General features: G+C 44.7%; 1 protein-coding gene across 1 annotated transcript in view; it reads left to right on the top strand.

Annotated features, from left to right (window-relative positions):
- Positions 1–21,941, top strand: part of col18a1a (collagen type XVIII alpha 1 chain a) — a 78,035-nt gene that overhangs the window by 17,844 nt on the left and 38,250 nt on the right. The window contains exons 3-4 of the mRNA XM_056288867.1: positions 17,747–17,830; positions 19,055–19,126. Of these exons, the coding sequence (XP_056144842.1) occupies positions 17,747–17,830; positions 19,055–19,126 (156 nt within the window). The remainder of the gene's footprint in view (positions 1–17,746; positions 17,831–19,054; positions 19,127–21,941) is intronic.

Raw genomic sequence — 21,941 nt, 5'->3', positions numbered from 1 at the left:
ACCCAAGAGATAGAAGAAGTGTTGCTGTTGATTGATGAAGGAAAGGTCTTCAATTGCCTGCAATATATGATTGCATTATTTGGGCATTCTTTATCTTTACTTTCCAAAGAAATACATAGATACCAAAATGTCTTTATGCATGCTCAATTATCCAGGTAAGAAAATCAAAGAAAGTTGAATCAGTTCATCTGGACATGACCTTTACTGACATATACGTTTCATCACTCAACTAAGTGAACTCTTCAGTCTAAACTGGCTGCAGGTATCCCCACCCTTATAAACAATACAGTGGCATGACGACCGAAACCTAAAACAGTTTCATGTGCAGATATGGGCGTGACCACTACCTACAGTTTCAATGGCCATGTGTACTATTCACAGAGGATTGGGGAATAGTTGCAATCACAGCATTGTAAGATGGTGACAGATGTACTCTTAGCCCCCCCGCCTTGGTTCACATAGATGGCCTCTTTGACTCCCCGTTCAAACCAGCGTTCCTTCCTATCAAGGATGTGCACATCCTCATCCTTGAAAGAGTGGCCACTGGTCTGTAGATGGGTGTAGACTGGCGTCCTGGCCTGACGTGTTAGCTCTTCAGTGTTGTGCCATCCTGTTAGCCAGCGTCTGTTTGGTTTCCCCGATGTACAAGTCAAGGCAATCCTCCTGGCACTTAACAGCGTACACTATATTGCTGTGTTTGTGCCGGGGGAGCCCATCCTTGGGGTGGACCAACTTCTGGCGCAGCGTGTTTTGGGGTTTGAAAGCAACTGAGACATGGTGTTTGGGAAATATGCGTCTCAACTTTTCCCACACTCCCGCCGCATACAGAATCACCACTGGTTTACACTTAGGCAGCTGTTGACCTTCTCGTCTCTTCGATCAGTCTGCTAGTGCTCTGTTTGGAGGTCTTCCTGGCTTTGACAAATGCCTAGTTAGGATAACCACATTTAACCAGGTCCTGTTGAATGTGGGATTTATAAAATTTGATAACTCAATGTCATACCATTCCTAGGTGAACCATCTTATGCTATGCTCACTTTCAAACTGTAAATCTACAATGCACTCTCAAATCCATTGTCATTTATTTTAAAAGCATAGACCACCCTTACATGTATGTGCTAGCTTACTAATATTCTAGTTTTAAGTTATCTGCTATTCGAAATGCTGGCAAATACACTTATTTTTAGCCAACACAGTATATATCAGGGGCCTGTGCAACAAAACTGTTAGGATGTTATCCAGCTAATTTGATGGATTTGCTCACACACGCTCCTCAAACCTATGAATTCAAGACTATTGCTTTTCATGATAGGTGGCAGATGGTTTTTATATTGATGCCTTTTGTCATGAACTGTTGCCCTAATTATTTATGTGGAGTGCTTCTCGGTATCAGTGTTATGTATGTAAAATGTGTGTGTGAACAAAGCCACCAAGATAACTGGCTAACAACATAATCTAGCTTTAGGCAGCATGGTGGCCCAGCACTGTTGCCTTACAGCAAGAAGGTCCTCCTGGGTTCAAACCCCAGGCTGTCCCAGGTCCTTTCTGTGTGGAGTTTGCATGGTCTCCCCATGTCTGTGTGGGTTTTCTCCAGGTGCTCCGGTTTCCTCCCACCATGAAAAAGACATCCATGTTAGGGTTAATACTCCTTTCTGTGTCTCTGAGCAAGGCAGTGGAAAGAAGAGCTGGAGTTGGTCCCCAGGCGCTGCAGCTGCCCACTGCTCCTATACAATAGGATGGGTTAAATACAGAGAACACATTTTGTTGTAACATGTACAATGACGTACAACCTGTGATGGTATGGCGGCCTGTCCAGGGTGTCTCCCCGCCTGCCGCCTAATGACTGCTGGGATAGGCTCCAGCATTCCTGTAACCCTGAGAGCAGGATAAGCGGTTTGGATAATGAATTAATGAATGAATGTACAATGACAAAATAAAGTGGCTTTCTTCTTTTTCTTTCTAGCTTTGAGGCATATGCCTCTGGTCCTGGTGAGTCTTCATAGTAGTAGAAATGACTGGAAGATGAATGTAGTTTATTGGAAAATGCATAGAGGCACATTGACTACAGTGGTCCTCTCCACTTCACTCATTGATTTGATAACATTAAAGAAATTAACAGAAATTGCAATTGCATGCAAGCATAAAGAGATCCTCAAGTTTAAATTAACAATGAGTGGTTATTGTTAAAGCTGAATTGAGCCCTGAATTAGTCATTGAATCAATTTCTGTACTTTTAGCTTTTTAATATCTTCAAATATGTGATCTGGGGCCAATTACTTCCTCTGGATGAAATTACAAAATGTAACCGTAATTTTTCTCATGCTCGCATAGCCAGATAAAAGTATCAAGCCACCTGTTAAAAGGCACCAGAATACAGGAAATGACATCTACTCTGTTAAATATTTGCTGGGGGAAGACCCCCAGACCCCCCATTAGATTGTCCTACCCACATTTTCAATGCTTCCTACACTCATGTAACATACCTAGGAGTCACTAAACTTTTGCACAGATGAAATGGTTGTTAATTGCTTTTTAAACTATTTAATAATAATAATAATACAAAATCAATCTTATATAGCGCTTTTCTTATACTCAAAGTCGCTTTACAGTAAACGGGGTTACAAGACAACAGATAAACATAGCACAAACATACAGGGATGGATGGGAAGGGGGGGCTACGAGAGGGAGAAGCGGCAGCCACACACGATGCCAGCAGTACTCTCCGACTTAAACAGACACATTTCATCTGTCTGGAAAATCTTTCATTCTTTTACTGTTCACTGTTGTCGGTGAATGAATTATACCTAATGGAGTTTAGATGTTCCTTTAGTCACCAATGTAATGTCCGTAGACGCCTTGTCTTACTGACATAAGAATAATTCAAGAACGAGCCGACTTCGTAGGTTCTTAACTGTGTAGCTTTTACTAGCGTTCATCCGACATACAACCTTCATAACATGCGCTTCTAACTTCCTGTATACGTCACACGCACTGCACGTACACCCGTGAGTAGGTCAAGTTAAACACGTGACCTTTCATTCATTACATCTCCCCCTCTAAGATGATTTTCTAACCTGTATATCACCCCCCTTTTCACAAAAAAAATAAAAAATCCCCCACAGTACACAAGTCCATACGCCTCACAAATCCAGCCGGATTGCAGGCTTGCTCACCCTGCCAGAGCGAGTAACATATGGTGTGGAAGTTGGCATTTCTGCTGCTCGGGACTCATCCGTGTTTCCATTCTCCCCTGGAGTGACATGGTCAGGATCCCTGCTGACAAAGGTGAGTGTTTTAGGTGTGGCCAACAGGTGGCGCCTGTTCCTTCTGTAATGTTCACCTTGAGCTGTCTCCACTATGTAGGATCTGGGAGTGGAGCTCTGACTGTGAACAACTGCTGGCATTGTCCATGTTTTCTGTCCATCAGGTTTGGTGAGTACTGCGTCACCCGAGTTCAGTGGGCGCAGTGTCCGCACGCCGTTCCTGCGGTTGTAGTAGAAAGCCTGCCTCGATTTGGCTGCGGCGTCAGCGGTTTTGATCAGTTCCTCTTTAGGCCAGGCCGGTTTCAGGTTATGCTGCAATGTGGGTAAGGTGGTTCTGAGTCTCCTACCCATGAGCAATTCCGCTGGACTGGCTCCAGTGGAAGAAGAGGGTGTAGCTCTGTATGTCAACAGGGCGAGGAGAGGGTCTTCCTGCCTTAATATGCTTTTGGCTATCTGAACAGCCCTCTCTGCCTGTCCATTACTCTGGGGGTAGTGTGGGCTTGAAGTCACATGGATGAAATCATAATCCTCACTGAACCTCCTCATCTCTTCTGAAACTAGCTGTGGCCCATTATCGCTAACTACAATTTCAGGGATACCAAAACGTGCAAATGTAGCCTTCAGCCTAGCTACAACCTGACTGCTAGTAGTTGTTGGTAGATTTAGGATCTCCAAAAACCTGGAATAATAGTCAGACACTATCAAGTAGTTTTGCTTTTTGTACTCACACAGGTCTATGCCAACTTTCTGCCATGGTCTGGATGGGAGCTCACTTGACATTAAAGGCTCTTTTCTCTGTGTGTTCTTGTGTTCTTTGCAGAATTGACATTGCTGTATCTTTGTTGTAATGTGCTCTGTCATTTTGGGCCACCACACTGACTGGCTAGCTCTCTCTCTGCACTTAGCTATCCCCTGGTGCCCGTCGTGTATTCTGTCTAAGATCACCTCCCTCATCTCTGTGGGAATGACGATACGACTGCCTCTGATGACTAAACCATCTACCTCAGATAACTCCCCTCTCACCTGATAAAAGTCTCTGACTGTCTCCGGCACTTTATTGACATACTCAGGCCAGCCGTGTCTGATGAAGCCCAACACTGTCTGGAGCTGCAGATCCCCATCCATGCTCTGTTTTATCTCCTGCATCCTTTGAGGTGTGGCAGGCACCTGGCACACGATGGCATCAATGTGCGCTGCAACATCATCATGAGAAGCACCATCCCCGTAGCGCTGCTCTGGGCCTCTGGAGAGTGCATCAGCCACAGCTAAAGTTTTGCCTGGTGCGTATTCAGCCACTGCATTGAAACGCATCAGCCTCATTAACAGTCTCTGGCACCTAATGGGCACATTATCCAAGTCTTTGCTGTTCATGAGAGGCACTAGTGGTTTATGATCGGTGACAAGTCTGAAATTGTCAAGCCCAAACAAGTACTTCTCGAACCTTTCACATGCCCAGACGCTGGCTAAGCACTCTTTCTCGATCTGTGCATACCTTGTCTCTGCGTCACTCATCCGTCGGGAGCAGTAGGCCACGGGCTTCCAGTGTTCCCCGTGCTGCTGGAGCAGAACGCCTCCCAGCCCGTAGCTGCTGGCATCTGCTGACACCACCGTAGCCTTAGTGACGTCATAAAAGGTGAGTACCGGGGCGGTGGCGAGTGCTGCTTTAAGGTCTTGGAATGTTGTGTTCTGTGCAGGTCCCCACAGCCACTCTGTCGTTGCTTTAAGCAGTCCATAAAGCGGCTGACCTACAGTGGACAGCTCTGGGACGTATTTTGCCAAATAGTTCACCATCCCGAGGAACCTCTTGAGTTCCGTCACGTTCTGGGGCTGAGGAAAGTTCTCTATTCCGGCCACTTTGTCCGGGTCAGGTCTGATGCCTGCCTCGTTGATGATATGACCAAGGAAGCGGACTTGTTTCTGTTTGAACTTGCATTTCGCTTGGTTCAGTTTGAGACCTGCTGTTTCAATGACCCCCAGCGCCTCTGCTAGGCGCCGGTCATGGATTTCCTCAGTCTCTCCATGTATAAGGATGTCATCCATGTACACCTCTGTGCCCTCTAGCCCGGTCAGAGTTTCCGCCATCTTTCTCTGGAAAAACTCTGGAGCACTCGTTATACCAAATGGAAGGCGGCAGAAAGCATACCTCCCAAATGGGGTGATGAAAGTGGTGAGCCCCCTGCTGTCTTCATGCAAGGGGATCTGGTAAAACCCACTTGCTGCATCCAACGTTGTGAAGAACTTTGACCCTGCGAGCCTTGGCATTATTTCCTCCATAGTGGGCAGCACGTATTTCTCACGTTTCACCGCTCGATTCAGCCTCCTGAGGTCAGCGCAGCAGCGAACCTCTTTCTTGTTCGGTTTCAGCACCGGCACCATAGCGGCGCACCATTCTGTGGGCTGAGTCACTTTTTCAATAATGCCCTCATTTTCCATGCGCTGCAGTTCTTTCTTAACCAGTGGTACAAGTGGCAGCGGTATCCGTCTGGCTGTATGCACCGCGTATGGCTGGGCACCCTCCACCAGAGCTATTTTCACTGGGTCTGTTTTCAGCAGTCCACTTGAACCGAAAACTCCACTGACCTCATTCATCCGCTTCACTAGACCCATCTCCACTGCCTCTGGACGACTCAGCAGACAGCTGCCTCTCCCCTTGATCACATACACTGGAAAGGAGTATTGTTTCTCCTTGTAGTTGGTTGTGGCTTGAAACTGTCCTATGCAGCTGATGTTTCCACCTGGGCTTATGAAGCATGTGTCAGGAGGTCCCAGTTTTATGTTTGGCTTCAGCTTTTTAAATGTCCCTTGGTTGATAACAGTAGCGTCAGCCCCCGTGTCAATTTTAAAGGTTATTGGTACATCACTTATTGTTAAACTAACAGTCCAATCTTCCTGACTGCTCTCTTTGCCAACTTCTCCCAGAAAGTACAGCTGTTTAACCTCTTCAGTGACTTCTCTCACCGCTTTAGAGTGACATACACGCTCCCAATGTCCCTTTTTATGACACTTGTTGCACTTACTGTTCGTTGCAGGACACTTCCGCTCATCGGTGTGCTGCGTCTTGCCGCACCTCCCGCATTCATCTACTTTGTTGGTTGCAGGTCTGCTGCCACCATGACGCTGTCCGCCCTTCTTGTTTTGGCGTCCGTCCCGCCGTCGGACAACATTGACGTTAGCCAGCTGGGCCTCTGGTTGGTTAGCTTGGAGGCTGAGCTGCTTTGTTATTGCCTCCGCCTGGCGCACTTGTTCAATGACTTTCACCAGAGTAAGGTCCGCTGTGAGCTGGAACTGACGGGAGAGCACCTTATCTTTTATGCCCACTACCAGACGATCTCTGATATGTTCATCCCTCTTGTCCCCAAACTCACAGTGTTCAGACAGCTCATACAATGTCCGGATGTACATCTCCGCTGTCTCTCCTGGCTGCTGGCTACGTTGATAGAAGCACGCCCTCTCATGTATGATGTTACGGCGGGGAATAAAGTAGTCGTCGAACCTTTTCAGTACGATATCATAGTCCACTTTATCACCCTCCGCCGCGAAGTCAAACGAGCTGAATATCTTTTCAGCCTCGCTGCCCATTGCATAAATCAGCGAACTCACTTGAATCTCCCCGTCGTCTTTATCAAGCTTTGTCGCGAGCCTGAAGCGCGAAAACCGTTGTTTCCACTCCGGCCATTCAACGGGGCAGTCAAACTTGAATTCACTCGGCGGATTAAACTTCGGCATGACCGCTCGTGTTCCGATACACAGACTATTCTGACACCATGTAATGTCCGTAGACGCCTTGTCTTACTGACATAAGAATAATTCAAGAACGAGCCGACTTCGTAGGTTCTTAACTGTGTAGCTTTTACTAGCGTTCATCCGACATACAACCTTCATAACATGCGCTTCTAACTTCCTGTATACGTCACACGCACTGCACGTACACCCGTGAGTAGGTCAAGTTAAACACGTGACCTTTCATTCATTACAACCAATAACTGTCTTTCTTTCCTGCTCTCAAGACCAAATTAGGTTCATAGGTGTAGTTTGATTGAGAGTCATCTCTTTTCCCACTCTAAGTTGTGAAATTTTGCCTGATTTTTTTGTTTTTTTGTTTTGTTTTTTGGCAATTTTCAAAGAATACAGAGACAAACAATTCTTGGTTTGTTATAAATAATCAGATCTGTTTATAAAAGCACCACATCAATCAAGACTACTTTGGGCACTGACATTTAGTTCTTACATTTATTTTTGTTTGACTTCCATCATCAGTAGCCTTTAAGAAATAACAGGGCTTAACCCTATGTCTTCTCTCAGGCCTTAGCTTGTAGACCACGTCCCTGGGCCACTAGGGTCTTGTGAATTTAAGCTTACTTATTAGGCCAAGGCTTGACAAGCATTTTCCCCATCTAAATATTGTGGTTATGTATTTATAGAAAAAGACCTTCGGTTTTGCAATTCATTTGTTTCATTTACATAAACACAACATGAGGACAAACGTTTAGACTGAGTGCTCTCTCACTTTAAAGACCCATTCCCGTGACTTTGATTAATTCAGGGATTTTCAAAAAAGGTTTCAAGGTTTCAAAACCTACACCTTGAATGTGCAATAATAAAACAAGCTTTTGCCGATGAATAGATACTTTAATGGAGGAATTCGGTGTTACAAATGACAAATCCAAGCAATAAATATAAAAATAAGTGGAAAAAGATAAAGGCAAATGAACAGAAACATAAATGTCTGTCCATCCGCAAATGAATGCTACAATTCACAAATCTGTATTAAGACTGTTAAAGGCAAAGAAGCAGAAATATGAATAACTCTCCATCCACAAATCAACGATGTTACTTGTTATGTAAACAATTTTATCAATAAATGTAGCAGCATTCATTTGTGATATAGGATATATTTTTAGCAGTAGGTTTTAAGTTCAAGTTTTAAGTTTATTTGTCATATATGAAAAGTAAATTTACACTTATTCTCATAATGAGATGCTTATTTTGCTGGCTCAACACACAAGTAGAAAATAAAAGTACTGGAGTGACCGGAGAAGGAGGTCGCTCTGACTGTTGACAGTTCTTCACTAGGGGAGCGCAAGGGCTCATGGGACTGTTAATGTTTATGTTAAAATCATTGTTTCAGTGTTGTGGCGTTCCTGTTGTGATTTTTGTGGTTATGTTGTGTTGTTCTCAGTGTTTGTGTGACCGGGACATTGGGACAATGTTGGAGGCTGGCTGGTGTGGCCGGAACTGCTGTGGCGATTGGTGACCTCAAAACAGTGTTCATGTTTGTGTGCATCTGTTCAATTGTTGAATAAAAGAGCATTCCTGGGGCCGTGTGGTGTATGGGGCATGGGGATTGCCATAAAACCCAGATCTCTGCCTCAGGATACCTTCTTCCATACAAGCTTGCCACATCGATGTCAGAAGTGGGATTTGGGCTGAAGAATGGAGAGAGAGCGAGATCCAGAGATTGGAACGAGACATTGAGCAGACCTGTTGGTGCTTGGAAAACCTGGCATGGCAAAAGACGGAGCCCGCCAGAGATGGTAGTTTTCCAGCTCACCCTGATGGCTCCAGTGCACCGCAATCCCACCGCCCCCTAGAGGCCAGAGGTGCCTATACAGGGGAATGTCTGCTGCCTGCCGCCACCGACCGTCCCCTAGCAACCAGCAGGGCTGCTGCCAATGAACCACCACCACTGGTCCCCACACCCGGCCTGTTGCACCCCGCATTTGTGTACTGAACACCAACCAAACTGCCCAAGTACAACTGGATGACAAAGCTAGAGCTGTACCTCTCGCAAGTCCATTAGCGGTATGGCACAGTGGATGCTCGCTAATGCAAGATACAAGTACACCATTCGCTTCATCTGTAAAAATTAGAAAGCCATGAGGGCATATTCCATGGCTAAGAAGCTGCTAAGAAATTATCCTGCTAATTTTTGGAAAGAAGCGAGAGCTCTCGACAACTGTAAAACATCTCTACCATGCACTGTTGATGGTATCTCCGGTACAGACAATATTGCTGAGTTATGGCGACAGCATTATAGTACCTTGTTCAGTTGCATCCACAATGATCTGAATAAGGTGGGCAATATTGAGAGTGATGATTCAATGGTGATCATGTCACACGAGGTGGACCAAGCTATACACAAGCTGTCTGTTAACAAAGCAAATGGTTTAGATCATGTTACCGCTGAACACCTTAAATATGCCAGTCCGAGGATAGCTCCTCTCCTTGCTATCTGTTTTACTGGCTTTATGGTCCATGACTTCTTACCAGACTCAATGTTGTCTGTACTGTTAGTGCCAGTCATTAAGGACAAAGCTGGGAAAGTATGCAGCCTAGATAACTACAGGCCTATAGCTCTAGCCAGCATACTGTCAAAAGTCCTAGAAAGAATACTGCTGGATAGAGGGCATGGATTTATCAACGCCACAGATAACCAGTTTGGTTTTAAAGCTAAACATGGCACTGACTTATGTATATATGCCTTAAAGGAAATTGTAAAGAAATACAGAGGCCAAAACTCATCTGTTCTTATGTATTTTATTGATGCTTCTAAAGCTTTTGATCGTGTTAATCATAGAAAGTTGTTTGTTAAATTGAGTCATAGAGGGGTGCGTAAATACATTGTGAGAATCCTGGCTTATTGGTATGCCCACCAGACTATGCAAGTGAAATGGGGTAATAGTGTTTCAGCCCCATTTGGGGTCAGTAATGGTGTCAGACTATGGGGAATTCTGCCTCCAGTTCTCTACAATTTATATATTGATGATTTGTCCAAGCAGCTGAAAGCCTGTAACACTGGGTGCATGACTGGTAATACCTTGGTGAGCCATATTATGTATGCAGGTGACCTTGTCATCCTTAGTCCCTGTAGTGCTGGTCTCCAGCAGCTCCTTGATATATGTTCTGCGTATGGTGTGGAACATGATATCAGATACAATGCTAGTAAGAGTGTTGTCATGATCTGCAGAACCAAAGAGGTCAATCATCTAAAATTTCCTGATTCTAAATTGTCTGATAATAATCTTGGGTATGTAATAAGGTGAAATATCTTGGGCACTATATTACTGAACAAATGACAGAGATTATGATATTTATAGGCAATGCCGCATGATGTCTGCACAAGCAAACACTCTGTCACGCAAGTTTGGTATGTGTTCAGTTAGTGTGAAGCTGTCTCTGTTCAGAGCATATTGTACAACACTCTATACTGCATACCTGTGGTCAAACTATAAAAAAGCAAGCTTACAGAGGCTTTGTGTGGCTTATAATGATGCTATGAGAATACTACTAAAAAGACGTAGATGGTGTAGTGCAAGTGAAATGTTTGTGGCTGCAGGAGTCAATACCTTTCAGGCTCGTCTAAGAAATCTCATGTATACATTTATTTGCTGGCTCAATGACTCTGATAAAGTAATCATCAAGAGTTTAACTAATATAAGATTCAGTGCCACACGCTACCAATCCCGGCAGTGGGACCACTGGTATAGCTGCCTTCTTTTAACACACTGACTTGTTCCATTTATGTTATTTTATTGTGTTTACTTTGTGTATTTTCTAGGGTTTGTCTTTTACCTATTTGTCTTTGTCTGTTATGGACCCTGAGTCTACAATAACGTTTTTGAATATGAATTTTGAATTTGAATTTGATGGAGCAATGAAGAAGCTGCCATTCACCTGCCCCTGGCGTTGGAGGGAAAGGCATTGCAGGTGCTCCTCAACCTAGCCCCATCGGAGCACCGGGTCCTCCAGGCCCTGACCATGGCACCGGAGAGGGGATTCAGGCAGCGACCCTTCACTGACCAGAGCAGGGAGCAGCTAGCCAGCCGCTGCCAAGAAGAAGAGTGTCTGGGCACCTTCGCCGCAGATGTGCAGCTGCACACCCAACATGGTTACCTGCCGTTCAACGCAGCCACCAAAGAGGAGCCAGTCCTCCACACTTTCCTGCAGGGGCTCATGCAAGAGTGGCTGCACCAGCATCTTCACCTCGCCATGTCCCAATCCCTCAGCTAGGCTCTCTGTGAAGCTGAACAGGCTGAGGTGGTACTCTCAATGCAGTCTACCCAGCAGAAGGCCCCGCGCTCCAACTGCACCTCAGATTGGCCAACTATGATGAGGAGGAGGAGGCAAAGAGGTCTACCAATTTTGGCCTCCACCACAACAGTCTCTGCAATGGCTGCCAGCATCCAGGCGACGTCCACCCCGGCTGACGGATCACTGTTACTGATGTGATGAGCCTGGTCACATAGCCTGCAACTGCCCAGCACTAGCACTGAAAGCCAGAGTCAGCTGGCCAGTGGGGAAACAATGTCAGAGTGGCCTAGATAGGGGACTGCCACTCCAGTCTCCAGCCCCACTTCAGGGCCGATGCATGCTGGTTGGCTGCCTAGGTCACGCCAAAGGACTATCTGAACTGCCTACTGGATGGTTGGCCCTGCCAGGCCCTGGTAAACACAGGGTCTACCATTTCCCTGGTGTGACCTGGCATCCTCCCAGGCACCACCGGCCTACTCTCAGTGGCATGGTCACCAACCAACACCCAGCTGATAATGATGACAGGATAAAAGGCTGGCATGAGAGGGAAGAAGTCACTGCAAGTTCGGGCTGGAGACCAGAAGCTGGCATATGAGTTCTGGCTCACCAACATCCAAGAGCCGTGCATCATTGGCCTTTACTTGCTGACCCACTGGGGAGCCCATGTTAACATGTCGGTATCAACCATCATCCTCGACATGAAGACCGTGACACTCCAGTCTGGTCAGGGGAAGAACAGGCCCAAAGACCAACAAGCCAGTCGCCAAGCAACTGCACAGAGCCTCTGTGCAGCATTGAAGTGCAGCTACTGCCGGTGGCAGCTGTCCAGCCTGCCAGCAACAAGGAGAGGAGGTTCCAGTTGACCACACAGCAACTGAGGCAGCAGCAACTGAGGCAGCAGCAGGAGGCAGACCCTGGTGCTGGTGAGAGGGTGGCTGGAGTCGCGGCGGCGCCCCAAGTGGACAGAGGTGTCAGCGCTGGGGCCCGAGGTAAAGGCCTACCATTCTCAATGGGGCAACTTCGAGCTCGATTGGCTTACTGGAAGTGGCAAGCTCCTGGATGAGGAAACGACCTCCTGCATCTGGAAAAAATGACTGAACACTGAGGCACTCCGTAAACCAAAAGAAATGGAATTTATTCACCCAAGGGCAAGGCAACAAGACTGACGCATTTCGACTTTCGTCTTTATCCAAATCGGATTAAGACTTGGATTAAGGTTAACGGAGTGCCTCAGTTTTCAGTCATTTTTCAATATTTCTCTACCCACCATACTGAAGAGCACCTGTCACCATTAAGCCACTGGACCCATGCAGCGCTTCCTACCCCTCCTTGTTCTACTGACCTCCTGCATCTATTTGGGCCCTGTGTGCTCTCTCCCCAGGTTCTCCAGATGATCTATGGCTTAGTGGGGCAAAGCACTACAGGAATGCCAAGATCCTCCACCGCCTCAGGGGGCGGTTCTACTGGCCTGACTGTTGACGAAATGTGTAGCTACACATGCACTGCTACGACTCCTACCAGCACCTTCACACCCCACTGCAGCAGTACTTGGTTTTCGGGGCCCCTCCTGAGCCTGAGATTGCCGGGGGAAAAGAAATGGGCTACTTCTGAAGACTGAGGGACTGCCTGCAGATGGTCCATGACTACACCCACTGAGCCCAGGCCAACTCTGGAGTGCGGCAGAAGAGGACCTATGATACACAGTGCCTTGAGCAGGCCTTCATGCCAGGGGACAAATATGGGTGTATTGTCCCGTTTGCAAAAAAGGGATTTCCCCCAAGCTACACAGCCACTAGTAGGGGCCCGGCAAGGTCATGGGCTGGCTGTCTGAGGTGGTGTACCAGGCGCACATGCCCAGCTGGGGATACATGGTGATGCTGCACCAGGACATACTCTCCCCACACCATCCCCTTGCTCCACCTGTTATTTGGGAGGTGGGCAACAGCAGTACCCCATGCGCCAATCAGTGTGACTCTCCTCCAGTTGTGCTTCGTATGAGCCACAGGCAGCATGTTTGCCAGCAATGGTACGCTGGGCATTTGAGGGACTATGTGTTGGGTGATGGGGTCATCGAGGACAACTGACCCCTCAGATTGGGGTTATGTAGTGACTGGAGAAGGCGTTCGCTCTGACTGTTGCACTGGGGGAGCACAACCCAGATAGCAAAGAATCTTTGGCCCAAATATGGCCTACATCTGCCGTTATCTTACGGCCCACATTTGGCCTTGAATGGTGGCGTTGACTCAGGGTGAGTGTGGCTGCCTCAACTCAGCCACAGGTCCACCTTATATGGCCCACATTTGGCCCACATAGTATGTGCTGTAACCCAAGTCAAGCCCGGTTCATTACATTTGGGTCCTGTCTGGCCCACACAACACTTGCTGTAACCCAAGTCAGGCCCAGCTTATGATATTTGGGCCACGTCTGGCCCACACAAAAGTTACCAGTGCCGTAACTGAGCCGTAAGGACCAAGTGCCCCAGATTACGCCCAAATGTGTCTGCTATCTGGGAAGGGCTCATGGGACTGTTAAAGTTGATGTTAAAATCGTTGTTTTAGTGCTGTGGTGTTCATGTTTTGATTTTTTTGTGGTTATTTTGCATGGTTCTCTGTGTTTGTGTGACTGGGACAATGTTGGGGGCTGGCTGGCAGTGTGGCCACATTGGCCAGGACTCCTGTGGTGATTGGTGACCTCCAGCCAGTGTTCATGTTTGTGTGTCTGTTCAATCGTTAAATAAAAGAGCATTCCCAGGACCGTGCGGGATTGCCATAAAACTGAGATCTCTACTTCACTCACAATGCCTTCTTCCATGCAAGCTCGCCACAGTACATATGTAAAATGCTTTGAGAAATTAAGGTGCAAGAACAGGATACATGCAAAAACAGTCAATGCAGACTTAGAATGGCATTTAAATTATTCAATCTGCATTTGTGAATGGAGATACGGCTACGAATGGATCAGCTTGCACTTACTTGTCTTATTATTCATTTTTGTGACATGCAGCTTGTGGCTGGATGAGTGTGGTAGTGTTGGAGTGAATGTCAGGATTGGATAATGGAGGAGCCTCTAGATCCGTATCTTGAACCTGCAGTGCAGAAGTTTTTTCTCCCCCTTCTGGCAGTGTGAGAATAATGACATCTTTCAGCGCTCAAGAAAAAGCACAAGAAAAAGCTACACCATTGGTCCGTGTTTGTCCTCGCCGTTGATCGCTTTCTTTTTTCTTTTTTTTTTTTTTTTAAATTATTTTAATCCTTCCTGTGAACGTCGAGTTTCTTTTTTCTCTAGAGCATCAGAAACTTTTCTTGGGCGCTTCTTAGGTTTTTCCGCCATAGCTTCCAAGTCCAGAAGCTTTCTGGTAGAAAGCCATGAAGGCAAGCCAAACAGAGGCATGAAAACACATGCGTCATACAGAGGTACAGCTCTGGCAAAGCAATCACTGACCAGATAAAGAGGAATATTGCTTTCCTTTTGGTACTATCTAGAATCCCCCTAAAATTAAGCGAAATACTTTTCAATGAATTGAACTTAAAGTCATGACTTTATTTAAGTCACGAAAAAATTAAGAAAGAAAACAAACAAACAAACAAACACAAAAATAACACAGTGTCTGGATAACAAAAGTGAATTAAGCCTTGAGGTAAAGTCTGAAGCAGAGCCTTTGTCCCATGTGGATTGTGTCCTAACTGGTGTCCCAAGACAAATTTTGTGTTATTGTCATTCATACTGATGAGGTTTTAATGCAGATAATAGACCGACATTATAGGCCAGAAGAAAAGGATTAAATGAGGTTTTACCCCTCCCTCATTAACCATGTGAAGATAGATTAAGAAATATAGCTCAAAAGGGTCCATTTACTATGCATAAATAAGAAATTGTGAGCTAGAGTGATAAATCTTATACCGTTGGAAAGCCTGTTTATTTCCCTTTTAAATGGTGCCACATTTGTAAGGAACATTCATTTGTGGGATGAGCAGCAGAGCTGAGTATGTGGGTTGCGCCCATGAAAAATTTGCCAAATCTTCTCTGCCAATGCCAAACAGCTTATTTTGCTGTTGCTATTGACTTGTTTTGAGCTTCTGGTACCCCAGGTGCTGACAATCAGGTGCCTGATATAAGATTTATTGCCAAGAAGCATTGTTACAACAAGGAAATAATCTACCAAACACAAATTTCCTTACTTGTTGTGCTAAGTTTATATATTACAAAGTATATAACTTCTAGCTACGTTTACTACTTTGTGCAACCACTGCAATAGGCGCGCTGTTATTACATTGACTGAGATTGTTTTTCGATCTACTGATTTCTTTACTTGTTCGGTCTTTATTGTATAGCTTATTGTGTACAATAATTCAAAATTAAAAATGGTAATTATAAAATGTAGACCAGACGTTTTACTTATCAGTGATTAAGTGTTTGCTGCAGACAAACAAATGTGCTATCGGGGTTCCAATGCTTTCCCTCGGGGTCCTCCTGCCAAATAACCTAAAGCCATAAAATACATATTTTTTCCACTTCCTTTTCTTTACTCCGTCGCAAGGAGAAATTAATGTGGTTGTGTTTTATTGTTGATGGTGCAGGAAACAACACAGCAAATTTTAGGCATGGTGACAACTTCTATCCCCTATTTTTGCCAGTCAATTTTACCGCTTTGTTTTCATGCAAAAAGGGGCGTGTCCACCAAAACTACTTCGAGTTGACGTCATGTTTCCCTGGTCTATTGCTGGTGATGTAAAACGCAACTCGACACATCACTTACGCTGTATCAGTGCAGGAATGTAGCGCGGGGGTGTCGCCCCAGACACCAGATTTAAAACTTCGGTATACTGCGAAATACAGAGAGATTTACCGGGTGGTGATAGACTTAATCATCCTTGTGTGAACTCATTTGGCAAGGGCTTGAATGTCATGGATATTCATGTATATGTAAAAGTCCCACACTCTAGCTTTAAGGAGCATTAATCTCAAGAGACAGAGAGGAACACCAAATGTACCACGTTTTTTGGGAGGATTCACCCACATTAATTTTGCGTGTGGTCACAATGCTATCAAGCATCATATTGATTTGTAGTTGTGTGGTCACCAGATTTTTTATTAATGTATGGTTACCTCAAACTGTGGTGTCTTGGCAGTTTAACAGTCAAGGCAATAATTTGCTATGCAGTACATCTCTGATTAGAGACTAATAGAGCATAAATTGGATTTTCCCCCTCAAATTTAGCGAGGTGCGGTTCATCTCAGGTGTGAAAGTAATTTTAATAAAGTCTGAATCAAAATAAGGAAGTGATGTCATGTGCAGGGTCTTGTGGGTTCACGGTGGGATACTGTGGTCGAGTTTAGCTTGGTAAACTTGCTACAGAGGAGTATAAAGACAGAACGCAACAAATCATGAATCATTAGAGATAGGGAGTCGACAGTGTATAAAAAGAGGCTTCATTTACATGAACAAAATTAACTATTTTCAATCTATTATTGCACATTGCATACATGAAATAAATAAATTAAGCCAATATCAATAAATGCCACAACAAGAGGATGACACGTTTCAAATAATGTGTGATAAGACTGCTGAATGGACAACATTATGCATCAAGCACAGCATTACAGAGGCACAGGCTGGGCCTCACTGGTGTTGTTTTGACAAAGAAATTTCCATTATTCAGAGGCATCTGAGGCAATGTTGGTGAGCTGAATTGTAGCCTGTCCATAACCTGTCTGCAAGTGCTCATGTCAGCAGGCTCCTGCAATATCACAGCATTGAAAATTAGACTAGCCAGTAGACTTTTTTTGTGAGCCAATATACATTATTCATTAAATACTAAAAGCCTGTGTAGAGGAAAGATTCAAAGGTCAATTGACTTTTGTTATTTAATTCCTAATAAAATAATCGAATTTGAAGCTGTCTCAGCACATTTAGAATGCCTGTAAACTTAATAATACAATAATTTAGTTGACTCAATAATTCATATAAGTAATTCTTCCTTTGGAAAAGTAATGAATGAGCATATCTTGGTACCAAGCCCATTGATTGCCATACAGATAGTAATATAATGCTCATCATTGAGTGGCCTGTATGGAATATGTGTTGTACTTTGTGCAGGGAAGGAGACAGCGGCACTTTGCACAGAGTGGGAGCATCAATATGCCCATTTTTGTAGAAAGCAGGGATTCCCCTGAAAATTATTCCCTGATTATAGAAAAGTACAAGATGGACAGTTCAGAAAAATTACCATCTGTTTATCTGTGTTTAGCCCAAGTAGTTTATGAGAGAGTGAGAGAGAGAGAGACAGACATACAGACAGAGAAGACAATGACAGCTGTGCAGATGTGATGCCGAACATACCAGAAAATGTCAAACAACCTCTTTTAACATATGTTTGTGTGTGTGTGTGTGTGTGTGTGTGTGTGTGTGTGTGTGTGTGTGTGTGTGTGTGTGTGTGTGTGTGTGCTGGTAGGGGGTCATTGGAGATCTGAGGGTGGTGGGAGACCCCCGTGCTGCTGAGAGGCACTGTGAGGAGGATGAAGATGACTCGGACATGGTGAGTGTCAGTTTTTGATCATGACCAAGGTTTGGAGGCAATGGATTGATTACATGTAATTGGATTAAATTTGTCTCCTGCATTTACTGTAAGAAATCCATGATAATCAGTTTATTAATATACAGATAACAATTTAAAGATAATTAAAAAAATAAATGAATAGATGTTGCATTGCTTGGAAACATATTAAGATTAAAATGTCAGTTAGATCGTTATCTTGTGAGACTCACCAATTGATCTTATTCAATAAATGGTTAATCACTGTTGCAGAAGATAACTCCATTTAATTACAGATTGCAGTCCATAGAATAAACTGTTTATAGAACCCAATCTTATGGAGGTTGACGGCAAAGAGACACAGAAGTAAATGAGAGAGATTCCACTGACTTCGGGTAGTTTACTACAGTATTTTGCGACATGATTCGCTGATCATTAATCTGTAAGTTTTGGCCACCTGACCCCGGCCGCCCATACACAAACACAGGTGCCTTAACACAGCGCGGCAGCTAACCGTTATCTTCACATGCAGCTGCACAGTTGGCTCAGGTGCATGTCAACAAAAACCTGTGGTTACTGAAAAACAAGGTCACACTTTACTATGTGTTATTATCGCATCTTCAGATGTTGTGTTAGTTTAAACGGGGGGGAAAACATACCCGAGATTGGAAATGACAGGTCGTAATTTTGGGACGCCCCCTTTCATCTGAAAAGTTTTCCTCACACACAGCTGTTTTCCCCATCTTTGTTGGTGTATGCCCCTCCCTTGACAACATAATACACACGTCCTCTACCTCTGAGTTGATCCCTCCTCAGAAAAATTGCCTTTATGCATGCTCAATAGTCCAGGTAAGAAAATCAAAGCCAAGTTGAATCAGTTCATGAACTGATTCAACTTTCCTTGAGCGCCTCAGAAAAGGAATTGAGATTTTGATTTGCGTAGCTATTTCGGTAATTGGGTAGTTTAAGAAATGCATCAAAATCGTTTTAGTAGCCTAGCACACACCATTGTTGACTTAAGTGCAGAGACACCATTAACTTCAGAAGTTAACACAATTTGATGCATGAGGTACGAGCACCAAAAAGATCTCACGTCTAGTGGAAAATACAAAGTATGGAAAAGTATGAAGCATTGCATGTGTAGAAATTCTTGTTGAATCAAATAAGAAATGCACAGAGGTGATCTTAACGTTTCACCAGATGAAATGGTTGCCTTTGCCTTCACAGGCCTCAGGGGAAGGAAGTGGCTATGAGGAAAGACGGACTTCAAAACCAGCCCTTGAGAAAGGCTCGTGGACGGTATGAAACCACCCCTCTGTCCATCATTATATACTTTTTTTTTTGGTCTGTGAACATTTCAGTATGTTGGGAAAAAAAATCTCTTGAATTACCAAGTAAGTGGGGCATCCGGGTAGTGTAGCGGTCTATTCCGTTGCCTACCGGCACAGGGATCGCTGGTTATTGATTTGTTCACATCCCCGTGTTATCTCCGGGTTGGTCAGGCGTCCCTACAGACAAAATTGCCCATTTCTGCGGGTGGGAAGCCGGATGTGGGTATGTGTCCTGGTTGCTGCACTAGCGCCTCCTCTGGTCGGTCGGGGCACCTATTCAGAGGGGAGGGGGCACTGGGGGGAATAGTGTGATCTTCCCACGCACTACATCCCCCCTGGCGAAACTCCTCACTGTCAGGTGAAAAGAAGCGGCTGGCGACTCCACATGTATCGGGAGGAGGTTTGTGGTAGTCTGCAGCCCTCCCCGGATCGGCAGAGGGGGTGGAGCACCGACCGGAGCAGCTCGGAAGAGTGGGGTAATTGGACGGGTGCAATTGGGGAGAAAAGGGGAAAATTCCAGAAAAAGAAAAAATTACAAAGTAAGTTTAGATGTGTGTTCATAATTATTTTGAACAAACTATTTAACAGGAAAGTATTGGACCTTGTCCTTTGGATTTTTGTGACAAGCCATTTTTTAGCATTTAGCTCCTAGCTTTGAAGATGATGCATGACTCTTCTTGCCAACACAAGGATTCTTATTACATATTTGGTATTTTTTCTTGAACTCATTATTTTTACTGTTTGCATTGTTGGTGATACATGATAAGAGCTCGCTCTACTGTTAAGCCTAATGCGTTTTGCTTAGCGGCATCTATCATAAGCCCACAATGGTGATGTTGGGCATGCAGAATGTTAATGTTTGGGCAGCATGGTGGCCCAGTGTTTAGCACTGTTGCCTCTCAGCAAGAAGGTCCTGGGTTCGAACCCCAGGTCATCCCAGGTCCTTTCTGTGTAGACTTTGCATGTTCTCCCTGTGTCTGTGGGTTTCCTCCGGGTACTCCAATTTCCCCCCACCATCAAAAAGACATGCATGTTAGGGTTAATACTCCTGTCTGGGCCCCTGACCAAGGCAATGGAAAGAAGAACTGGAGTTGGTCCCCGGGTGCTGCAGCTGCCCACTGCTCCTATAAAATAGAATGGGTTAAATGCAGAGGGTGAATTTTGTTGTATGCTTGCTTACAATGACAAATAAAAAGTGTCTCTAATCTAAAACCTAAAAAAAGAGAAAAAGCTTCCTTCAGGGGATTCAGACAGTTGACTCGGGGAGACGTGGTTGAATGGCCAGCAGAGACTGATATTAGTAGCAGACCTGGCCTCGTAAAGTGGTCTTTTATGGAATACAGAAGTTAAGAGCATAATGTAATGATTTACATCACTGACTCCGGAAGTTACTTTGCATCCAATTTCTCATCCCTCGAGTAAGATTCAAAACTGCCAAGTTGATGTCTGCAAATTGAACCCTGTCTGTTTTATATTACTGGACATTACAAAGACATTTTATATCAAGGGTTGTCACTGACCAGTCTGTTGTCAGATTGGAGAGGAACTAGCCCTGGCAAGTAAGGTAAGGGTTAACTGCAAAGTAACTAGCTTCCTCTGTAAATGCATGTTATCTGTACACGTATAACACACATACAGACACAAACAAGACTTCTCTGCTGAGAAGTTAAAGCACTTTTCTTACTGCTCGAAGGGCGTATTTGAGGTGCATCAGTGTGGCCCTGTTTGGCTCAACAGGAGAGTAAGGCACACACACTACATTTCAATTCAGTTCAATTCATTGTCATTTTACTGTGAACCAAGATACATGTGCAACTAAAATTAGACTTGAGATCTTGCTTATGATGCAAATGAATGGAGGGGGGGGCACAAAGTATTTTGAAAATGAGGGCAGAAAAAAGAAAAACAAACATTAAAGAATAATGAAAGTACTGGGTGTGTGTTTTGTGTTCAAAGTGTGTAATGACATACTAGAATTGATTGCATATACACAGTGATTACATATGCATACATTAGTAACTACATATACATATATGTTTGCAATTACAAAGACATGTATGAACTCTTTGCACTTTGAGGTGCTCCAGATAAAAGCATCTACCAAGTGACATGTTATGTCAGGTGAGAATGACATGGGATGTGTGCAATGTCAGGGGAGGAGCTCTGTGTGTGTGCTCTGGGATTATTGTAGCTTTATCACTTGGGCAGAGGCCTAAACCAACAGAGCTGTGGATGGTTGGCTATCTTCTCTCCCATGGTGCACGTGCAGATACTTGGCACACAGCATCCCATTTACTGATTATTCAGAGGAACGGCCAAGAGCTTCTTATTCTCAGTCCTCTTCTCTCTTTCTCTCTCTCTCAAAAACATGCACAATCACAGGGACATTAGGGGCACAGACACCTCTTCACTTCCTCCTCCTGACAAAAATGGGTTGAAAGGTGAAATGAGCACAACCTCCCACCTGCACCACTGCTGTGCATGCATGCACTCCCACTGACAATTACAGTGGGGAGTTAGAAAACCAGATGTCAGTCAGGCTATCCGGGCCAAGTTCAAGGCCCTGCTGTAAAGCTCAGGTTTCCCATTTTGGCTGTGTTCTCGATCAGCTAAAAAGCAATAATGCACGGGACTTGGCGGGCTCAGACAGAAAGACAGCAGGAGACGTTTAAGGTGCTTTAAGGAGACTGTCTTTGCTTCACTGCTTCTCGTGGTTTAATTACGATACCGTCTAAGCTTTGATTTCCCACCATTTAATCAGCAAGGGGCTTTCCATCTATCCA

This window comes from Lampris incognitus, chromosome 11 (genome assembly GCF_029633865.1).
Source record: "Lampris incognitus isolate fLamInc1 chromosome 11, fLamInc1.hap2, whole genome shotgun sequence".
Classification (NCBI taxonomy): Eukaryota; Metazoa; Chordata; class Actinopteri; order Lampriformes; family Lampridae; genus Lampris; species Lampris incognitus.
The sequence above is the reverse complement of the archived record's forward strand: the minus strand, read 5'-3'. Positions and strand labels throughout refer to the sequence as shown.